The sequence below is a fragment of the Bos javanicus genome, chromosome 5 (assembly GCF_032452875.1).
Source record: "Bos javanicus breed banteng chromosome 5, ARS-OSU_banteng_1.0, whole genome shotgun sequence".
NCBI classification, from domain to species: Eukaryota; Metazoa; Chordata; class Mammalia; order Artiodactyla; family Bovidae; genus Bos; species Bos javanicus.
This window is the reverse complement of record NC_083872.1, coordinates 60,511,322-60,534,739: the sequence shown is the minus strand read 5'-3', so window position 1 is coordinate 60,534,739 and position 23,418 is coordinate 60,511,322. Positions and strand designations below refer to the sequence as shown.

At 37.7% G+C, this 23,418-nt stretch overlaps 1 protein-coding gene and 1 long non-coding RNA gene across 7 annotated transcripts in view; one reads left to right on the top strand and one right to left on the bottom strand.

Moving 5' to 3' along the window:
• Positions 1-1,666, bottom strand: part of LOC133247757 (uncharacterized) — a 72,723-nt gene extending 71,057 nt beyond the window's left edge. For all 3 annotated transcript variants that reach the window (XR_009736483.1, XR_009736481.1, XR_009736482.1), the window contains exon 1: positions 1,569-1,666. This is a non-coding gene — a long non-coding RNA (uncharacterized LOC133247757). The remainder of the gene's footprint in view (positions 1-1,568) is intronic.
• The window catches only part of NTN4 (netrin 4), a 139,189-nt gene extending 116,153 nt beyond the window's left edge, over positions 1-23,036 (top strand). The window contains exons 6-10 of one of the 4 annotated variants that reach the window (XM_061416958.1): positions 4,252-4,465; positions 4,834-4,946; positions 13,612-13,680; positions 15,686-15,856; positions 21,597-23,036. In XM_061416958.1, coding sequence (XP_061272942.1) covers positions 4,252-4,465; positions 4,834-4,946; positions 13,612-13,680; positions 15,686-15,856; positions 21,597-21,733 — 704 coding nt within the window. In that variant the 3' untranslated portion in view covers positions 21,734-23,036. Of the gene's footprint in view, positions 1-4,251; positions 4,466-4,830; positions 4,959-13,611; positions 13,681-15,685; positions 15,857-21,596 lie in introns of all 4 variants that reach the window. The other 3 variants (XM_061416956.1, XM_061416957.1, XM_061416955.1) reach the window with 3 other exon arrangements.
• The last annotated feature ends 382 nt before the right edge of the window (positions 23,037-23,418 follow it).

The window sequence follows — 23,418 nt, the reverse complement described above, 5'->3', positions numbered from 1 at the left end:
AGAGTAATGAGAAGTTAAAGTAGGAAAGTGGGCTAGGGCCATAATATGAAGGACATTAAATATTTGACTAAGGAGTAGTTGTGTTTTGTAAACTACAAATGCTTCATACACATTAGAATTATTAACTAACACATGTTGGTTGAGTGAGCAAGTAAATGAATAGTCCCAAGAAGATAATTTATACCTTTTGTTTTTAAAAAGGGCAATATTCCATGTTCTTATTTTAGTGGTTCTCAACCAAGGAGAGCATAAGAGAGGAAAGGAAGGGTATGTTTCACAGATACAACAAGTATAGAATTTTTGTAGACTTCTCACATTCCTGCTGGTTTGAAAACTACTACCCTAATGATTATAGGCTTAACAAAATGAGGGAGATCTAAACAGAATGCTGCTGCTGCTACTGCTAAGTCGCTTCAGTTGTGTCCAACTCTGTGCGACCCCATAGACGGCAGCCCACCAGGCTCCCCTGTCCCTGGGACATCTCCAGGCAAGAACACTGGAGTGGGTTGCTATTTCCTTCCCCAATGCATGAAAGTGAAAAGTGAAAGTGAAGTTGCTCAGTCGTGTTGGACTCTTAGCGACCCCATGCACTGCAGCCTACAAGGCTCCTCCATCAGTGGGATTTTCCAGGCAAGAGTACTGGAGTGGGTTGCCATTGCCTTCTCCGCTGAACAGAATACTATGCCATTAATACCTCCATTTCTTCAGATCCTGCTCTTCCAAGTCACCAATGCCCTCCTATGTGACAACATTACTGTCCTATTATATATCTTATGTGACTTACACATTCTGCTTTGTTTGACATTGTTAATCACTTGAAACTTTCTCATCCTTTGGTTTCCATAACACCTACTTGATTCTTCTCCCTTTCTATCTGGTCCTTATCTGCTTCACAAGTTACTGCTCCTCCACTGCCTGGACTATGTGGGTGTTCACCAGTGTTCCACTTTGGTTATCTTCTTACTTTGTATACTATCTCTGGGAAATCTCATCCAGTAGTCCTAGTTTCAATTCTCATCTTCTGACAATTCTCAAAACTGTATTTGTTACTCCAACCTTCTATTACACTTCAGATTATTATTTCCAGTTGCTTGGTATAACTTATTGGGCTTCCCTGGTGGCTCAAATGGTGAAGATTCCACCTGCAATACAGGAGACCTGGGTTTGATCACTGAGTTGGGAAGATGCCCTGAATCGCCCATGGCAATTCACTCCAGTATTCTTGCCTAGAGAATACCCATGAACAGAGGAGCCTGGTGGGCTATAGTCCACGGGATCGCAAAGATTTGGACATGACTGAGCAGCTAAGCACATACATACACAGTATAACTTAGTGTATTCTTCAGACATCTCAATATGTCTAACCCTGAACTCATCTTTTTCTCCTTCTCTTCCTTATCTCCACCCCAACATGGATTCACCTACCCCAACCTGCTCTATTCACTTTCATAAACTAGAAACCTTAAAATCTTCCTCAGTTTCTATTGTCCCTCAACAGTGCATTCTTCCTCATCATCCAGCCCCTGAATCCTATCAATTCAATATTTTAAAAGTTTTTCACATCCAACCTTTTCTCCTGTTCCTTCATCTGCTGTCTTAGTTCAATTCCTTGTTTTCTCTCATTTGTTTGGTTTCCCTGACATTAGCCTCTCCCTACTGTAGTCTCTTTATGATGTCACCAAAGTAACTGTCAAAATTAAATTCTAACCATGTCATAATTCTGCTCTTTTTTTTTTTAAAAAAAACAATTTCCTTCCTATGATTCTTTATACCCATAAGACAAAATTCAACTTCTTAGGTTAGGTTCTGCCATGGTCTGGCTCCAAACCTAACTCAACACTTTTTCTTCTGCCTCATCAGTTGGGAAGATCCCCTGGAGAAGGAAATGACAACCCACTCCAGTATTCTTGCCTGGAAAAATCCCATGGACAGAGAAGCCTGGTGGGCTATAGTCCATGGAGACATGACTTAGTGACTAAACAACAACAATGGTATCAGTTCCAACTGCTTTCCCCTAAATGTACACTCTACACACACTAAACTTCTCACATTCCCCAAATAGGCCCTTTCACATACGACTCGCACAGCCTGGAATGACCTTCAGGTCAATTCCATAAATTCTTATTTGGGCATCTACTATATTCTGGACTCTGTTCTGGAGTATAGAAAGCCAAAATAAGAAGATAAAGACGCTTCTGTCAATGAGTTCAGAGTCTAGTAATAAGGGAGACAGGCACATAAACAAATAATAATGATGCACTGTGATACACACAAAATAGAAATACATACAAAGAACAGAGGCAGTGTAGAAGAAAGAGTGGTTAACTATCTCGAAGGCATGAAGGAGGCTGAAACTGTCACAGCATTGTTAGTCAGCTGTTGCATATGTACTAAGTTGCGCCCACCAGGCTTCTCTGTCCATAGGGCTGAGGAGAAGGACTCTTGATTAATATAAAGAACTTGCAGAAATGGTGATTATAGATTCTAGTCTGAGGAGCTGTCTTAGCCTATGCAGGCTGTTATAACAAAATATCATAGACTAGGTGGCTTAAGGGCTTTCCAGATGGCTCAGTGGTAAAGAATCCGTCTGCCAAAGCAGGAGCCACAGGGTATGCATGTTCAGTCCCTGGGAAGATCCCCTGGAGGAGGAAATGGCAACACACTCCAGTATTCTTGCCTGGAGAATCTCAGGGAGAGAGGAGTCTGGCAGGCTACAGTCCGCAGGGTTGCAAAGAGTTGGATACAACTGAAGCAACTTAGCAGACAGGCAGGCAGGTGGCTTAAACATAAACATTTATTTCTCACAGTTCTGAAGGTTTAAGTCTGCAATATGATGCCAGCAATGGCCCGGTTCTGGTGAGAGCTCTCTTCCGGGTTGCAGACTGCCAACTTCTGTTGTTGCCTCACATCCTTCTCAAGGAAGAGAGCTCTGCGCTCTTTTTCCCTTATAAGGGTACCAATATCATCTCCCCTAAACTGTATCCAAACCTCCCAAAGGCTTCCCACCTCTTAATACCATCACGGTGGGGATTAGGCTCCAACATGCAAATGCAGTGGGAAGGACACAAACATTCAGCAAATCAAATCAAGCTTTCTTCCTGTGCCACATCTGAACTCTCCTAGTTGTATAGAACTGAAGAAACAACCAATCATTTTATCTGAAGTCACTATGAATTCATGACTACTAATCTCAAAAGGTGCCCTTTATGCTGCTGGCAATTATACTTCACTTCCTAAGTCTCTCAGTCACTTTCCCACTCCCATTCTTTGTCATCTTTCTCACCTGATGACATAGTTTTCTATTTCATCCAGAAAACAAGCAGTCAGAAGAAAAGTCCCAGCTCCCACCATGGCATTTATCCACTTCCCTGCATTTGTATCCACATGCTCTGCCTTCCATCTTATTACTATGAATTAATTATGCTTTTACCCAAGGCCAACACCTCCTCTTCTACACCAAATCCCATCCTTTTGTCCTTACCCAAGTATGCCCAAATATCCCTTTTAAAATTCTCCCATCTCTCTTTCACTCATCAGTTTTCCCCTTTCTACTGGATCTTTTCCAGCAACATCAAGCATGCTGTAATTTCCCCCAGCTTAAAACAAACACAACAGACAAAAACTGAAACCTTCACTTCAGTTCCTATCTCCAATTTAAGCTACCACTACATTTCTGTGCCCTTATAGAAAAGCTCTCAATAGCGCTGTCTGTTTTCATGCTCAAATTCCTCTACTCCTATTCTCTCCTGAGTTTTCTTCAATGAGGTTCACTACTCACTATTACACTGAAACTGTTCCTGTCATGGACACCAGTGGTCTTCATGCTGTCAGGTGCATTGATCCATTCCTGCCCCTCATCTGCTTGGACTTACAGCATTTAACACAGTTGATGTTGCCCACCTCCTTGGAGCTTCGGCTTCCAGAACACCATGCACTCATGATTTTTTTTCTTTCTCACTAACTGCTTCTTCTTTGTCTTCTTTGCTTATTCATCCTCATCACCCCAGACAAAAAGCCGTTCATATTAATGCCTTTAATTTAATGATAAATTAGGTGGTTTAGCAGCAGATGTGCTTTTCTGATGATGTCTTCTTATCTGCAGTTTAATTAGCTTTCACTCGCTGAGCATACATTAAGTGGGTAAAGGAGGAGCCTCAGAGATGTGCTGTGTGGTGAGAGGAAACAGCTGGGGACCAATCTTTGCAGATAACCGGTTGACTCATTGGTGCTTCTGTGTCTTCTCTGTTGTAGCGTGTTCCTGTCATCCAGTTGGATCAGCTGTCCTTCCTTTCAGCTCGGTGACCTTCTGTGACCCCAGCAATGGTGACTGCCCGTGCAAGCCTGGGGTGGCAGGGCCACATTGTGAGAGGTGTATGGTGGGGTACTGGGGCTTCGGAGACTACGGCTGCCGGCCTTGTGACTGTGCGGGGAACTGCGACCCTCATACAGGAGACTGCCTCAGCAGGTGAATAAGCATGGCTCTTGCTCTCATCTCTGTGTCTTTCACATTCTTTTGAAGATCTGATGGTGATCTGGAAAACCTTACATGCCACTGGAGGAGCAAAGATGTAGTTTCACATCTCTTTAAAGAGTTTTTGTCAAATTGCAGAATCAAGGAAATTGTGCTTGCAAGATTCTAGAGATGGTCTGGTTCATTTTGCAAGATGAATTATTCTTTTTAACAATAGGCCCTTTATGATACTATTTATTTCTGAAAAGTGAAAAGAAAAGAAGATAGCTGACAAGGTTTAAATCCCTATAAATACATTCATTTAATTTAAGTTCTAAGAGATTCCTTAATAGGTTCTTCATCGTTTTCTATTTTATTAGCAGCACAGACATAGACTGGTATCATGAAGTTCCTGACTTCCATTCCATACACAATAAGAGTGAGCCAACCTGGGATTGGAAGGATGAGCAAGGATTTTCTGCACTTCGACATTCAGGTGGGACAAGAGGTATAATTAGAGATGATATTTCTGGGTCTGGTCTCGAGTAGCAGTGATCCATGACAAACCAGAGAACAGATTTTAAATCTTATAAGGGGAATGCTTTAGTTCTGAGGTTAACCAGGTAGTGAACCCCATAAGTATAAAACTATTAAATATAAAACAAGCTTTTTAAATTTTCTTATTGGTAGAATAACGTAGAGTTAGAGTAAAAAATTGGAAAACACAAAATATCAAGTAAAAAAAATACCCAAATCTCACTATCCCACTCTTAGTACTTTGGTATGTTTCCTTCTCTCTAAAATATACTGTTTTGATGGAAATGTACAGATCCATTTAAAAGAAAAATATTCTTATAGACCGAGTGTAACTCAGTATGTACAAAGCAAAAACTAGCTGTGAACGCACGCCTTATGTTTATAGCTTTGTTACAACTCTAAAAGTAATTTTATAGACTAAATATAAGCTAAATAAAACTAATAAAATTCATGTTAACAACATTAATTGAATATGAAACATGATTTTTACTGAAGTCAAAACACTGTTTACTATATAAAGATGATTCTTTGAGCTTATCAAGTCTATACTATTTCTTCTGATTCAGTTTTGCTGTTATATTTATCTGCTCTGTCATTTGAGGAGCATGCTGTAATATTGGTGTGAATACATAATTTCTGGGTTTATCCTGTCTGTATTCTTTTCTCATAGAAAATCAAGTGTTTCTATTTAGCACCAACTTACTCTTATCAAAAATACAAATGTGGACAAATAATCTTGTCAGCATTTGGCTATAAAGTGATCACCAAATCATCCAAATAAAACTTAAAATAAGTTTTAAAATATTTTTATTATTAAACATTACAAACACCAAAACTATGATATGAACACCCATATGAACACCTTGTAATGCTATCAAATCTTAATTTTGCAATGATTATCTCACGTGCTAAGTCACTTCAGTTGTGTCCGACTCTTTGTGACCCTATAGACTTAGCCCACCAGGGATTCTCCAGGCAAGAATACTAGAGTGGGCTGCCATGTCCTCCTCCAGGGGATCTTCCTGATTTAGGGATTGAACCCACATCTCTTGTGTCTTCTGGATTGGCAAATGGGTTCTTTACCACTAGTGCCACCTGGGAAGCCATATTTTCATTTAAATTATAAGATATTACAGATACATTTGAAGCCCTAGGTGTACCAATCTACAAACTCAATTAGCCTTCCTTATGCCATAGAATAACCACTAACCTGAATTTTGGTGTTCACCATACACTTTCATATTTTTACTATTTTACTATACATATAGTAAATAGTGAGCTTCCCTGGTGGCTTAGACGGTAAAGCGTCTGCCTGCAATGCAGGAGACTCGAGTTTGATCCCTGGGTTGGGAAGATCCCATGGAGAAGGAAATGGCAACCCACTCCAGTACTCCTACCTGGAAAATTCCATGGACTGAGGAGCCTGTTAGGCTACAGTCCATGGGGTCGCAAAGAGTCGGATACAACTGAGCGACCTCACTTTCACTTTCACTTTCATCAGATCAGATCAGATCAGTCACTCAGTCATGTCCGACTCTTTGCAACCCCATGAATCACAGCAGGCCAGGCCTCCCTGTCCATCACCAACTCCCAGAGTTCACTCAGACTCACGTCCATCGAGTCAGTGATGCCATCCAGCCATCTCATCCTCTGTCGTCCCCTTCTCCTCCTGCCCCCAAACCCTCCCAGCATCAGAGTCTTTTCCAATGAGTCAACTCTTCGCATGAGGTGGCCAAAGTACTGGAGTTTCAGCTTTAGCATCATTCCTTCCAAAGAAATCCCAGGGCTGATCTCCTTCAGAATGGACTGGTTGGATCTCCTTGCAGTCCAAGGGACTCTCAAGAGTCTTCTCCAACACCACAGTTCAAAAGCATCAATTCTTTGGTGCTCAGCCTTCTTCACAGTCCAACTCTCACATCCATACATGACCACAGGAAAAACCATAGTCTTGACTAGACGAAACTTTGTTGGCAAAGTAACGTCTCTGCTTTTGAATATGCTATCTAGGTTGGTCATAACTTTCCTTCCAAGGAGTAAGCGTCTTTTAATTTCATGGCTGCAGTCACCATCTGTAGTGATTTTGGAGCCCAGAAAAATAAAGTCCGACACTGTTTCCACTGTTTCCCCATCTATTTCCCATGAAGTGATGGGACCAGATGCCATGATCTTCGTTTTCTGAATGTTGAGCTTTAAGCCAACTTTTTCACTCTCCACTTTCACTTTCATCAAGAGGCTTTTGAGTTCCTCCTCACTTTCTGCCATAAGGGTGGTGTTATCTGCATATATGAGGTTATTGATATTTCTCCCAGCGATCTTGATTCCAGCTTGTGTTTCTTCCAGCCCAGCATTTCTCATGATGTACTCTGCATATAAGTTAAATAAACAGGGTGACAATATACAGCCTTGATGAACTCCTTTTCCTATTCACTTTCATAGTAAATAGTATATAATTAGTATAATATATAATATTTTAAAAATCTTATGTACATGATAACTTACCTACCCCTTAAAATTATTTTTACTTAAATGTGTACTTTTTTTTAGATTTATCCATTTTTATTCTCCCATTGTTTGCCATTTAGGTTATCTCCAATTTCCAGTTTTCCACTATTACATACAGTGCTACCATGAATATTTTCCTACATATGTTATATTGTGTACTTGAGAAGGAGTTTCACTAGATCAGGCAAACTACAGCCCTCAGGCCAAATCTGGCCTGCCTTATACTTTTCTGCAGGCTAAAGTTTCATCACTTCATGGGAAATAGATGGGGAAACAGTGGAAACAGTTTTTTTTCAGACTTTATTTTTGGTGATTGCAGCCATGAAATTAAAAGATGCTTACTCCTTGGAAGGAAAGTTATGACCAACCTAGATAGCATATTCAAAAGCAGAGACATTACTTTGCCAACAAAGGTCCATCTAGTCAAGGCTATGGTTTTTCCTGTGGTCATGTATGGATGTGCAAGTTAGACTGTGAAGAAAGCTGAGCACCGAAGAATTGATGCTTTTGAGCTGTGGTGTTGGAGAAGACTCTTGAGAGTCCCTTGGACTGCAAGGAGATCCAACCAGTCCATTCTAAAGGAGATCAGTCCTGGGTGTTCTTTGGAAGGAATGATGCTAAAGCTGAAACTCCAGGACTTTGGCCACCTCATTAGAAGAGTTGACTCATTGGAAAAGACTCTGATGCTGGAAGGGATTGGGGGCAGGAGGAGAAGGAGACAACAGAGGATGAGATGGCTGGATGGCATCACTGACTCAATGGACATGAGTCTGAGTGAACTCCGGGAGTTGGTGATGGATAGGGAGGGCTGGCATGCTGCAATTCATAGGGTCGAAAGAGTCAGAGACAACTGAGCGACTGAACTGAACTGAAAGCTAACTGCTCTAAGGTTTAAACAGTTACACTTTAAGTGGTTACATAAATACCTACATAAAATCCTTAATTTTTCCCTGTGGCTCACAAAGTCTATAATGTTTATTATCTGATCCCTGTTCTAGGATACAACCTCATTTTGTTGAGTCTCAAGTGTTCAATTCAGTCGCTCAGCTATGGCTGACTCTTTGTAACCCCATGGACTGCAGCTTGCCAGGCCTCCCTGTCCATCACCAATTGCCATAGTTCAGTCAAACTCATGTCCATTGAGTCGATGATGCCATCCAACCATCTCACCCTCTGTCATCCCCTTCTCCTCCGCCTTCAATCTTTCCCAGCATCAGGGTCTTTTCAAATGAATCAGTTCTTTGCATCAGGTGGCCAAAGTATTGGAATTTCAGCTTCAGTATCAGTCCTTCCAATGAATATTCAGGACAGATTTCCTTTAGGATGGACTGGTTGGATCTCCTTGAAGTCCAAGGGACTCTCAAGAGTCTTCTCCAACACCACAGTTCAAAAGCATCAATTCTTCAATGCTCAGCCTTCTTTATGGTCCAACTCTCACATCCATTCATGACTAAAGGAAAAACCAAAGCTTTGACTAGACAGACCTTTGTTGGCAAAGTAATGTCTCTGCGTTTTCTTCCAAGGAGCAAGTGTCTTTTAATATCATGGTGGCACTCACCATCTGCAGTGATTTTGGAGCCCCCCAAAATAAAATCTCTCACTGTTTCCACTCTTTCCCTATCTATTTGCTATGAAGTGGTGGACCAGATCTTAGTTTTCTGAATGTTGAGTTTTAAGCCAACTTTTTCACTTTCCTCTTTCACTTTCATCAAGAGGCTCTTTAGTTCTTCACTTTCTGCCATAAGGGTGGTGTCATCTGCATATCTGAGGTTATTGATATTTTTCCTGGCAGTCTTGATTCCAGCTTGTGCTTCATCCAGCCCAGCATTTCTTCTGATGTACTCTGCATGTAAGTTAAAAAAGCAGGGTGACAACATACAGCCTTGACGTCCTCCTTTCCCAATTTGGAACCAGTCTGTTGTTCCATGTCCAGTTCTAACTGTTGCTTCCTGACCTGCATATAGATTTCTCAAGAGGCAGGTCTGGTGGTCTGGTATTCCCATTTCTTTAAGAATTTTCCACAGTTTGTTGTGATCCAAACAGTCAAAGGCATTGGTGTAGTCAATAAAGCAGAAATAGATGTTTTTCTGGAACTGTCTTGCTTTTTCCATGATCCAGCGGATGTTGGGAATTTGCTCTCTGGTTCCTCTGCCTTTTCTAAAACCAGCTTGAACATCTGGAACTTCACAGTTCAGGTACTGTTAAAGCCTGGCTTGGAGAATTTTGAGCATTACTTTTCTAGTGTGTGAGATGAGTGCAGTTGCGCAGTAGTTTGAGCATTCTTTGGCATTGCCTTTCTTTGGGATTGGAATGAAAACTGACCTTTTCCAGTCCTGTGGCCACTGCTGAGTTTTCCAGATTTGCTGGCATATTGAGTGTAGCACTTTCACAGCATCATCTTCTAGGATTTGAAATAGCTCAACTGGAATTTTGTTGGGTCGCAAGAGTGCTTACTGTCAAATTTATCATTTACTGCCAAATAGCTCTCTCAAGTGGTTGTATTCATTTGCATTCCACCAGCAAAATATGACATCCTGTTGTTCATCCTCACTAATACTTTGTATTTTGCAAATATCTATGTAGCATATACAAAGGGCCAAGCACTATCATAACTCATTCATTCAGGCAGTTTAACTCAGTTAATATTTATTGGACTTCTAAAATTAATGTTATCAAACCTAAATTTTTGCTAATCTGAAGGGTGTGAAATGGGAGCTTGCCATTTTAATTTCATTTTCCTGATTAGTAATTTTTCATGACTTCTGGGACATTCAGGCTTCTTTTTCTGTGAATTTCCTATTTGTAATTTTCTTACTAATTTGTAAGTGTTCTTTATAAACTCATTCTTTTAGCAGATACTTATTGAGTAGCCTATGCTATGTGCCAGTGCTGCAAATAGAGTAATTGAACAGACAAAAATCTCAGTATCTTAGGAGCTTACATTCATGCAGAGGAAGACAGCTAATAAATAAATTAAATATTTAATGATGTTTAGTATAATAGAGAAATAAAGCAGGGATGGAGGAAAAGAAGGACTTGAGAGGGACATGCTTCTAAGTAGGGTGATCAGAAAAGTCCTATGAAAGGACTTTTGAGGGAAAAAGACCTGAAGAAGGTAAGGGAATGAACTATACAGATAAAAGAGGAAGGAGTTTAGGCAGGAGATAAAGCAAACACAGCAGCCCTGAGGTGAGACTGTGTGTGCGTGCCAGCTTAGTCACTTCAGTGTCGCAACTCTAGGGACTGTAGCCCACCAGGCTCCTCTGTCGATGGGATTTCTCCAGGCAAGAATGCTGGAGTGCCATGCCCTCCTCCAGGGGATCTTCCCAACTCAGGGATCAAACCCAAGTTTCTTATGTCTCCTGCATTCGCAGGTAGTTCTTTTCCACTAGCGCCACCTGGGAAGCCTGCTGCTGCTGCTGCTGCTAAGTCGCTTCAGTCGTGTCCGACTCTGTGCGACCCCATAGACGGCAGCCCACCAGGCTCCCCTGTCCCTGGGATTCTCCAGGCAAGAACACTGGAGTGGGTTGCCATTTCCTTCTCCAACGCATGAAAGCTAGGCCTGGTTTATTTAAGAAACAGCAAGGAGGCAAGTGTGGCTGGAGCAGAGTTAAGAAACCACAGTTTTAATGCATTCTCCTAGAGAATTATGGACCTTTCAAGAATCAAGAACTCAAATAAGAGAAACACTCGATATCAGCAATTTTGTATCATGATTTTTTTTCACTTAACAATCTTAAGATCATTTTCTTAACTGGTGTTACTTTAATTTACAACAGGCAAGAAGGTAGGAAAGATTAGATAATATGAAGTTGTTGTATCTATCTTTTTAGCATTTGAAAAGGAAAAATCTTTCCCATTAATTTTGTGCCTTAATGCTACTTAGTCTGAATTCTATGTTTGAACAATTGCTTTTGAAAGATTTCTTCTATTTTTCTAATGGTTTTTCAAATTCTCCAACTTTGTTTACCTATTTACCTGCCATGTTTCCATAACTAGGAATATAATGCATTACATGAAGATACTCTTAATTTCTACCACGTCTTGTGAGATGGAGAATATCAGATGAAAATTTCACTTAACTGGCTTTAACTAGTACACCAGAACTATAAATAATACTTCTTTAATGAAATATTCTAACAACCCAGTATAACTAAATAGGTTTTCCTCCTCTTCCAGATTTCTATTAAGAAAATGCATCTGGGCTGAGGCCTAATCAAGAAAGATTTATTCAAATTTTAAGGTCTGATTTCTTAGCATATGAAAAGGGAGTACTGGAAAGCAGCCAAGAAAAGGTTTTCAAATAACAGACCTATTCTTGTTCTTTAAAAAAATTTTTTTCTTTTTTCCCCTTTTTTATTTTCATACAATTTTTAAAGGTTACTTTCCATTCACAATTATTACAAAATATTCACTATATTCCCCATGTTGTACAATACATCTTTGAGCCTCTCTAACACTCAATAGGTTGTACCTCCCACTCCCCTACCCCTATGTTGTCCCTCCCTACTCATGTTATAGGCTGAAGGACTAAAGAGAAGAGCATTACATTCAGGAATAAGATATGCCATTGGTGGCGGGGAGGGCACTTCCCTGGTGGTCCAGTGGCTGAGGGTCTGTGCTCCCAATGCAGTGGGCCCAGGTTTGATCCCTGGTCAGGGAACCAGGTCCCACATGCCACAACTAAGAGTCTACATGCCGTAACTGAAAGATCCCACATGCCCCAGCAAAGATCTTATGTGTTGCAACTAAACGCAGTTCAGTTCAGTTGCTCAGTTGTGTCCGACTTTTGTGACCCCATGGACCCTAGTATGCCAGGCCTCCCTGTCCATCACCAACTCCCAGAGTTTACTCAAACTCACGTCCATTGAGTTGGTGATGCCATCCAACCATCTCATCCTCTGTCGTTCGCTTCTCCTCCTGCCTTCAGTCTTTCCCAGCCTCAGGGTTTTTTCAAATGAGTCAGTTCTTTGCATCAGGTGGCCAAAGTACTGGAGTTTCAGCTTCAGCATCGGTCTTTCCAATGAATATTCAGGACAGATTTCCTTTAGGATGGACTGGTTGGATCTTCTTGCAGTCCAAGGGATTTTCAAGAGTCTTCTCTAACACCACAGTTCAAAAGCATCAATTCTTTGGCGCTCAGCTTTCTTTATAGTCCAACTCTCCCATACATGACTACTGGAAAAACCATAGCTTTGACTAGATGGACCTTAGTTGGCAAAGTAATGTCTCTGCTTTTTAATATGCTGTCTAGGTTGGTCATAGCTTTTCTTCCAAGGAGCAAGCGTCTTTTAATTTCATGGCTGCGGTCACCATCTGCAATGATTTTGGAGCCCCCCAAAATAGTCGGTCACTGTTTCCATTGTTTCCCATCTATTTGCCATGAAGTGATGGGACCAGATGCCATGATCTTAGTTTTCTGAATGTTGAGATTTAAGCCAACTGTGAAAAAGACCCAGTACAGCCAAATAAATAAATAAATTTTTAAAGATATGCGATTTGGAGTTCAAATAGGTTTTGGAGTTCATTTAGCATTTGGAGTTCAATTAGGCTTTTGTAGCTCATTTAGCATTTGGATTTCAATTAACATGGTAGTTACCATACTCTCCTGCTTTGGTAGAATCATCAAAGGCCATGAGGTATCCACTCAGGTTGCTACAATTTCTGCAGGAGCAATCCTCTGCTTTGTTTGGATGATAAGCAGTATTATTGAACAAATCACAATAGTTCGTTTTAAGCACTTTTGATTTATCTTTCCCATTATTTAATCCCATTATGATTTTCAACTTGCAAATCTTGTGCTCTGATTTCTCAAGAAACTTTAGCTAGAACCAATATGTCAATGTTTCCTACATCTTTGTATCTACATACATCAGTTACAAGCATTAAAATATATCATTGTTTCTACTTTTCTATATTTTTCTTAGATCAATACTTTGTTGGATGATAACTAATTCAATTAAAATAGTTTTCTTTTAAGTGACTTTTCATGGTTTCTTATGGATTGTATTGTACAAATCACTCAAGTCTTAAAAGGTTATGACACTTGGATTTACTTGCTGATTTTTTTTTTTTTACTTTGTTTCCAAATTACTAACACCATGTTCATTTACTTTCTTTAGGTAAATGTGAATGTAAGGAACAGGTGTTAGGAAACTCCAAGGCATTCTGTGGAATGAAATACTCATATGGTGAGTCTGAAGTCCATGAGTGCTTCCAAGGATCTATTCAAACTACCTGTACAAAGAGTTTTGAAGGAAATGAGTGGCCTGGTTTATGACATTCTCAGTAAATCAAAGCATTAGTCTTATGTAACAGTAGTAAATACAGTATTCTGGTCTTGACCTAGATTTTCCTAATAGAGATGGTTTTGAATGTCTTAGTGAGAGTAGGAGGCTTTTAGAGCAAAAGCAAGGTTATCCTAGTATGTGGAAAAGAGGCAGACAACAACAACAACAACAAAATCTTGACATATAATCCTTTCCTATGAATGATTCTTATTTTATTAATCTAAAAGGAAAGTCTCTAGCCATTTAAATGACTCCTTGGCCAGTAGTACTACTAAGTAGAAATCAGTTTAAAGCAGTGTATTCACAGTGATTAAAAGCTCAGGCTTTGGATTCAGACCTATGTGTGTTTTATTTCTGGTTTATTGGGTGGGTACCTTAACATCTTGACTGGAGAATCCCAGGGACGGGGAGCCTGGTGGGCTGCCATCTATGGGGTTGCACAGAGTTGGACACGACTGAAGCGACTTAGCAGCAGCAGCAGCAGCAGCAGCTTAACATCTCCAAACTTCTTCATCTGTAAAACAGGGATGATGCCATCTTCCCCATGAAATGAGATTTTTGAAAACCACACAGCACATTTCCTTGCACATACTAGATGCTCAGTAAGTAGTAGGAGGGAAGGAGAAATATACTGGAAAGGCATTGAGACTAGCTCTCTGCCTGACTCTCTTCCCTGCCATCTCTGTCTACTCCTCTACCTTTCAAATATCCAGAAGATAAAGTGTATGGACAAAGGAAAATGTCATTGCCCTAAGTAAAGACTGTTACTATTTTTAAATTCTAAATGGCTTTATTCTTAAGTATAGGTAGCTCAGGTGGTAAAGAATAGGCCCACGATGCCAGAGACCCTGGTTCAATCTCTGGGTTGGGAAGATCCCCTGGAGAAGGAAAAGGCAACCTGCTCCAGTATTCTTGCCTGGAGAATTCCATGCATAAAGGAGCCTGGTGGGCTACAGTTCCTACAGTCCATGGGTTGCAAAGAATTGGACATGATTGAGCAACTAACACTTTCACTTTCAATATATTAAAGATGCCTTATCTTGCCGACATATCATTGACTAGTGTCTGAGTCTTTTATTATTCCATAACTTATACAGCCCAAAATATACATAATCCCTATCCACATCCATTTCATAAATGGAAGAGTATAATAGAATCATGAAACTGGAGCTCTGCCATCACACAGGACAGCTTCCTAATCCCAGTCAGCTTGAATTTTACACCAGGGAAGAAAAGTAACCAATAATATTTAATCTCTTTAGACTATGTAAAATATGTCCTGGCAATAACGTTTTGCTCCTTGTCATAACATTACACAAAGCCAGCCATAGAGTATAATATAGTCAGAATCTAAATAAAAGCCAGGATAACAATTCTACTTCCTGTGCATCTTTTTTCTTTTTAGATTTGATAGCTGAATGTGCTTAAGATTTATTTGCAGTAGACAAATGGTTGATATTCTCTTAACATAATGATATGGAAAGAAGTAACATTTGAAAATGTCTAAGAAGGAAGAGGATAGTTAATATAGATAGATTGGATGAAGTTAGTGTAAAATCAATGAGCCTAATGATTTTCTTTTATTGAGATGTATAGTTAATATATAATATTATATGTTTCAGGAGTATAACTAGTGATTCACAATTTTAAAGGTTATATTCCATTTACAGTTATTATAAAATATTGGCTATATTCCCTGTGTTGTAAATACATCCTTGTAACTTGTTTATTTTATACATAGAAATGTGTACCTCTTAATCCCTAATGATTTTTAAAGCATATTTCCACATTATAATCACTAGTTCACTTTTCCATTATACTCTGAAATGCATATCTAAGTTGTTCAAAGTTCAAAGAGTAGTATGAAATTCTATTCATTTTTACTTTTGGAATTGTGTTCCTACAGTGCTAAAAATAAAGATCTTATCGGCTCATGATAAAGGATCTCATGCTGAGGTCAACGTGAAGATTAAAAAAGTCTTAAAATCCACCAAACTGAAAATTTTACGAGGAAAGCGAACACTGTATCCAGAATCATGGACTAACAGAGGCTGCACTTGTCCAATCCTCAATCCTGGTGAGCATTAGACGTTACTAGCTTGATCCCTACCTTGTCTCTGCTGATTTGCTGCTTGTCTTACATTGTCTGAATCACAATCTAAATAAACTCAGCAAGAGCATCTCTCCTTTTCACCACCTGAATTCTGGGGAAAGTCCAAACGGAATTCTTCACATGCTCTATGAAAGTAAAATATTTTAAAATCCAGCAATTTAATATTTTCTGTCTTGAAGAGAAGTCTCAGATTGGTTCCAGTGGCAGTAGCAAGGAAAACATTTTCATGAATTCCTCTGCCACTAATACTGTACTGGAAAGCTAGGTCCTATTACAATGCCCTGGTTAGAACTTGCTCCCAAAGGAATTTCAAAGGCAAAATTCCATCTGTGCAAATAATATTGAATTCATTTTTTCTATTGCATGGGAAGCATCTGTTTCTTCTGGATAGAAAACAACTCTCAAGTTGTCATCATCTTCTTTTTCATTAAATGATCATTCTGGTTTCAAATCAAGAACAGTAAAAATAAACAGCAGCAAAACTACAGAATCTTAGAGAAACTTGGAATGGAGGGAAATTTACACCTTAAAATAATATGACAGACACAGAGGCAAGCCAGTAAGCATGGGATTCTGATCTGTTTACCTTATAAGCACACTCTTTACATTGTGTCATAATCTGCTTATTTCTCTCTCTCTCTCACTAAATTTGAGGATGGGATTTAGATTTTTGACCATACTGTCTCCAGGATCTACCATTATTTCCAAGATAATAGTACTGCAGTACACAAATAATGAATTCTAGCAAAACAAATAATATATTTTTTAAATCTTCTGTACTTCCCTGTTTACAAAGTTGCCATTTGTGTCTTAATGACACTGCTGAAACAGGTGCATACTTTGTGTTCTGGATCTAATTCTTTTCAAAGTTAAGTCCAGGAAAGCACAGTTACATTAAGAAGTCATTTATGGTCTTTGGTTAATAAATTTGAGAGAAGCAGATAACTGAGTAAGAGAGAGAGAAAAGCTATCAATAAAATATCCCCCAACCTAAACAATCTAAACAATGATATAACTGTTGACTTTGTTGACTAACCTCTCATACCCTTTTTGTAGCTCTTCATATTTTATTTAATCTAAATTTTATTTATTTATTTTTTATTTTATTTTTTCACTTTCTTTTTTAAAAATTTTATTGTATTTTAAAACTTCACAATATTGTATTGGTTTTGCCAAATATTGAAATGAATCCACCACAGGTATACATGTGTTCCCCATCCTGAACCCTCCTCCCTCCTCCCTCCCCATACCCTCCATCTGGGTCGTCCCAGTGCACCAGCCCTAAGCATCCAGTATCGTGCATCGAACCTGGACTGGCGACTCATTTCATATATGATATTATACGTATTTCAATGCCATTCTCCCAAATCATCCCACCCTCTCCCACAGAGTCCAAAAGACTGTTCTATACATCAGTGTCTCTTTTGCTGTCTCGTACACAGGGTTATTGTTACCATCTTTCTAAATTCCATATATATGCGTTAGTATACTGTATTGGTGTTTTTCTTTCTGGCTTACTTCACTCTGTATAATTTTAATAAGGAAAATTTAAAAGACATTTTAAAATATGTTTCCAAAGAACGAACTAATCAGAATCTTGGGTTTTGAATACTGGAGACTGAGTCATTAAGTTCTGTTTCCCAGTGATCTCTGCATAGGGGCTCTTTCTATAAGCACTTTTGACTAAACTGGCAAATGAAAAAAAAAAAAAGAAATCTACTCAGTTTTTTAGTAAGACATTAAAAACAAAAGCTTTGACCATCTGCACCACCCTCCAGGAAGTGAACTATACTTCCTAATCAGGTTTCTGCCAAACAGAGTAAAAGAACCAACTGAGTTCATCACAATTGAAAACATAAGCACAATTATTCAAAGAATTCTTGAAAACATGTTTATTCACTTTGATAAAAAGACTTTGCCAAAGCAAAACCAGACACTCTTTCACTTTGTTTTCCATTTTTACAAGTTTAATAGCTAAGGCCAAAGAAAGCTGATAAGAAAACACTGAAATCTTACACGCCAACCTGTTTCCTTTGCTACTTTTGAAAAGTAGTAATCTAGTTGGCATCCCTAAAAATTCATTCATTCTTACTTTCATGCATATATTTGCTCATTCATCTATTGAATATTTTAGAATGTCAAGACTAGCACTAAAATATTGTATTTTCTTTTTCTGTGGATAAAAAGTGAGCTTTGTGCCCTCAACCTTTCAGCAAAGTAGATGTCAAAAGCAAAGAGATATCAAAATTAAATGTAAATGCTAATAAGTGATACAACAGATAAAGTTATTTTTCATGCTAACTTTTGGTATGATGCTGTTCCATAATTTACAGATTTATTCAGCATCACTTTCATTAGTTTAATTTATATTTATACTTTGACATAATGGCAAACTCTTATAATATTTGTTTTATTTATACTTTCAAGGTAAATTCATCTAAATACTAGACTTAACACTGAAAGTTTCCTAAAAATTATTCATTGTATTTTTAAAGAGGGTTTTATTATTTTAGGGATGATACAAATAATATCACAACCATTATGTTTCAACTAGTTTGTTGATTAAATACTGGGATTCTTTTTCATGGAGAAGCTAAGGTTACCCTTTAAAGAATTTAAATACCTTATAATTCACCTTACATTTATGCTCTCCAGTGTTTGAAACTTATGTCATTATTTTCCTTTTTCTTTTGTCTCTCTCCTTTTTTTGTTGAAAATATCATCATAGCTATTTTTAAGTTTAGGACTTAAAGCTTTTAAGTCCTAGACTTAATTTCTTTTAATAATCTTGATTTCTTTTAATAATTTAAATAACCTTTTTTATTATTATAGAAACAACACATGTACATTATAGAAATTTAGGGGAAATTTTTAAATTTTACACTTGTGTCCTCCAAAGATCATTTCTGTTAACATCCTAGTGTGAATCCTTCCAGATATTTCTCTATATATGTATACATTATATTTTAACCAAAATGAAATCATAATATACACTTCATTCTGCAACCTACTTTATTCAGTTAATGCTCTTTACCTTAAATTTTCGTTTATTTTCATATACTCTAATACTGAGATCATATTCCAATTTCCCAACTGATCCCAAAATGCTCTTTAGGGCTTGTCCTTGACAGTATTCAATCCAAACTATTGAATCCAACTATTCAATCCAAAATCACAAATTGTATCTAGTTTTTAAGTCCCTCAAATATCTTAGATTTATGATGAGTTTCTTTTTAGTGCATTAGAAATTATTGTTGAAAAAAATAGGCCAGGTGTTCTGTAAATTATCCTGCCTTCTGTATTTGGTTGGTTCTTTGTAGTGTCATTTAGCTTGTCTCTCTACTTCCTATTTTTCTTGTAATCTCTACAGTTTATCTTGATAGGCTCAAGATAAGCATTTTGGCTAGCACTTATTATAGATATTGTTGTGTTGTTTCATGTTAAATCACATCACAAGATATACAGTACCTGGATGACCCACCATCGCGGATCTAAACATCTGGGTTGCTCAAACTGAACAGTCTGATCTCTCCATTGGAGAGTTTTGTTTTCCCTTTTGAGACTAGGAAACAATGAGTGTGAGTTATTTAGCCACTATGCAAACATCCAGTTCCCATCAACTATTCACTTAGTGATTTTGTCACCCAACTGGCAATCCCTTCTTGGATGAATAATTTAATTAGTTTGAGAAACGTTTTTTTCTAATTTTGTCTAATTCCCTTCATTTATTACATGACATTATTCTGTAAGAGGACTTTCTCTCCCATGGTGGGCTATTAGGTTACTATGAAATATAGTTCCTATTATAAAAGCAGGATAAAGGCTAAATTGTTTCCTTTAATCAGCAATTTCCAAAGTAAGGAATGGTTTTAACAACTGTCTCAAGATGGCAAGTTAATTTCTCTCTGATACTTTTTGAGTATCACTTTGGAATTATGGATTTTTGTTGATTCAGTATGTTAGCACACAATTACTATGCTCTTGGTGCTCAAATTATCATAACTTTGACAAGTTATAACCCTCCTTTACTGATTCCTTTACTGTGCCCTTTTAAAATGATTCCTATGAGCCTTTTTAGCATAATAAGTCCCATGCGTACCTGTATCTTTCTGCCTTGGAACTAGAAAAAACATTTCTTCAAGAAGCTTTGTTTTGTGTTGTTTTTGGTGATACCTGTTATTAGAGACCACGTTATGTTTGTAATGGGTAATCCTTACCATTAGAATGACATTTTTTAAAACCATTTCAGAAAATGAAATGGGGCTTCCCTGGTGGCTCAGACAGTAAAGAATCTTCCTGCCATGCAGGAGACCTGAGTTCAATCCCTGGGTTGGGAATATCCCGGGGAGAAGGAAATGGCAACCCACTATAGTATTCTTGTCTGGAGAATTCATGGACAAAGGAGCCTGGTGGGTTACAGTCCATGGGGTCGCTAAGAGCCAGACAGGACTGAGAGACTAGCACTTTTACTTTCACTCCAGTGAATGAACAAGACTATATATATATATATATATATATATATAAAATCAAGACTTTAAATTGATATTTTCAATTGAATTTTAATATCTCATGTTTTCCCTTGAGTTTTAAAGTATATGTCTCTTTATCTTATATTGGACAGTTTTATTTTATAAATGTAATTACTTATTTGTTTTACCCTATAATATTACAGAAAACTGTTTCAAAATACCAATATTGATATTACTAAAGACATCTACTGAGGGAGATTATCATATTTCTATTTACTAATGTATAGATATGAGATTGTCCTTTCGGTTTTTTTATGTTAGCCCAAAAATTTTATTTGAAGCCTGAAAGGAATTTTATAAAATTCTTTTATTATAAAATCAGCAGTAGGTCTTGTCAAGTCTCATCATTTTTTAAAAGTATAACAAACAAACATTCTATATTCCAAAAACACTTTATCTAGGAGATATGTGCTGTTTTGTATAATCCATACTTCTCTTCCAGTGTTGTTGTTGTTCAGTTGCTCAGTCGTGTCTGACTCTGTGATCCCATGGACTGTACCCCACCAGGCTCCTCTCTGTCCATGAGATTTTCCAGGCAAGAATACTGGAATGGGTTGCCATTTCCTTCTCCAGGGAATCTTCCCAACCAAGGGATTGAACACACATCTGCACGCATCTCTTGCGTTACAGGTGGATTCTTTACTGCTGAGCCACCGGGGCTTCTCTTTCTTTCAATATGTTTTCCCAAATGGTTGTTTCACTTTTATAATATCCTCCTTAATGTACACTACCATATATAGTGAGTCCCCAAGAACTATTGGTTTATAGCAGCATGTTAAGTACCCACAGAATCCTCACTTCTTCACCATGGAGAGTGGTATATAGCAAAGAGTAAAACTTCTACCATCAGACAGGGCTAAGCTTGAGTCAAAGAGCTACTGCTTACTGGGAAACACTGTTTCTTAATCTTGCCAAGCCTCAGTGTCCTTATTTGTAAAATGAGGAAAGAAGAAAAGTGATACCTACTTCAAAGGATTATTTTTAAGGTTAAATAAGATAATCCATTTAAAGCATTTGGCACTTAACGAATATTTACCAAATTATTGCCTGTGACTCCCTATTTCAACTGTGAATTGATAAAACCTTGAACCATGTATATATAAAACTGCTAAAATCATATCTTTCCCTTCCATAAATTATGATACTGCATATCCCCTAATATTGTTCTCTTTTAGGTTTGGAGTACCTCGTAGCAGGACACGAGGATGTAAGAACAGGCAAACTAGTCGTGAATATGAAAAGTTTTGTCCAGCACTGGAAACCATCTCTTGGAAGAAAAGTCATGGATATTTTGAGAAGAGAGTGCAAGTAACAGTAAAGGTTTATAGCACTTAATGGCACGTCTCTATGTACAAAAGACAAACTTAATGGAAAGGAGACCTCAAAAATGAAACTGGAAACTTTTTTAAGTGCCAAAATATATAGAAATGTTCCAATGCATGGACCTTATTTAATGTATCTCTTTTGGGCCCATGTTTAAATGCAGTTTGTTTCATAAAGAAGAATGAAAAGTCCTAATACTGATACCTATTTTCTATGAGACTGATTCTGAAATTCATAACTATTAAGGATATTTTAATAGCAATATGATATTTAGCAGTAATCTATTAAGCCCAATGCACCTAACAAGGACTCTTCCCATCTTCAGATATGTTACTTACATTTGTGCTACTTGAAGTAATTAATGAGATTTTAAGGAATTCCCAACCCTACTATCAGAAAAGGTGTTTCTTAAAAAGAGCCTTCTCTTGCGTGATGTGTGTGAACTTTGGTCTGTGGAGTGTTAAATGGATCCTCTCCACATGTATATAGTATTTCATTGTATAAAGCACTTTACTACCTACCACTTGTGTTGTGAAAGTTTGGAGACTGCTGTTGACAGGAAAAAAAGAGAAAAAGGTGTGTATGAAAACTTGCTGAAACAGAAGCACTGCCACCATGTGTGGAAAAAAGTGACCACATACAGAAAGTTGTACTCTTTAACCTTGAACACTTAGAGAAACTATGTGAAGATGCAACCTGAAAGGAGAATATGTTTGCATGAAGTCTCAGCTTTGGGCTAGAGGTTAGATTCCACAGATACCAGCAATGGTCAAACTTTGAAAAATAAAAAAAACTAAACAAGAAGAGATTCTAAAATAAGAGAAAGGAGTCCTAAGTATAGAAAATGCTTGGATAAAGAGGAAATGGACTTTAAATTGTAAAAAGCCCATTTATTTGCAATGCACTTGTATACACTTCAAAGATTATTGTAGACACAGAATTTGTTTTTTGTGTTTAGTATTTAAACCTGAATATTGAGACAGTTTCCTCCTTGTCTTTATTAACAGTATATGGTCATTCTGTTCACTCATTTTTGGATGCAATGTATGTGATAGTTCACCGAATTACAGTTTTTCATTATTATTCATCTTCTGTATCCATCATAACCACTATATATACCATTTCTTCTGTACTTGAATATATAAATCGTGAACCACAGTGCCATAAGATTAACTTCACATTCAGAACATATTTTTTTCCTGAGGTCCTGTGGACTAGCAAAAAATTTATATATATTGCTCTGTTAAGTTTTTTATACTTCATATATGTAATAAAGAAATATGATCTCCTTACTTTTGCCTCATTTTCTGATCAGCTCTTTCACTGATATTAAAGATTGCTTTCTCTCAATGTAGGAGCTCAACTCTAATCCCTTAAATTAAGAAAATAAAATATCGTGGGGTTTGGGAATGGAGTGGAAGCTAATTCAGAAGGGTTTACTTTCTGTAGCTGTTGGATGTGAACTTTTTTCATCAGATGCATTGTGTTTTTTAAAAGCAATAAAATTTCATTGTTGAAAATACAGAAAACCATAATGAGAGAAAAATATGGCTATACTCCAACAATCCTGTGATAATAACTATTAGCATTTCAGTGTAGACGTTGCTAGACTGCTTTCTATGCATATACATACCTTTTATAGAACTGGAATTATACTATACATACTATTAGGAA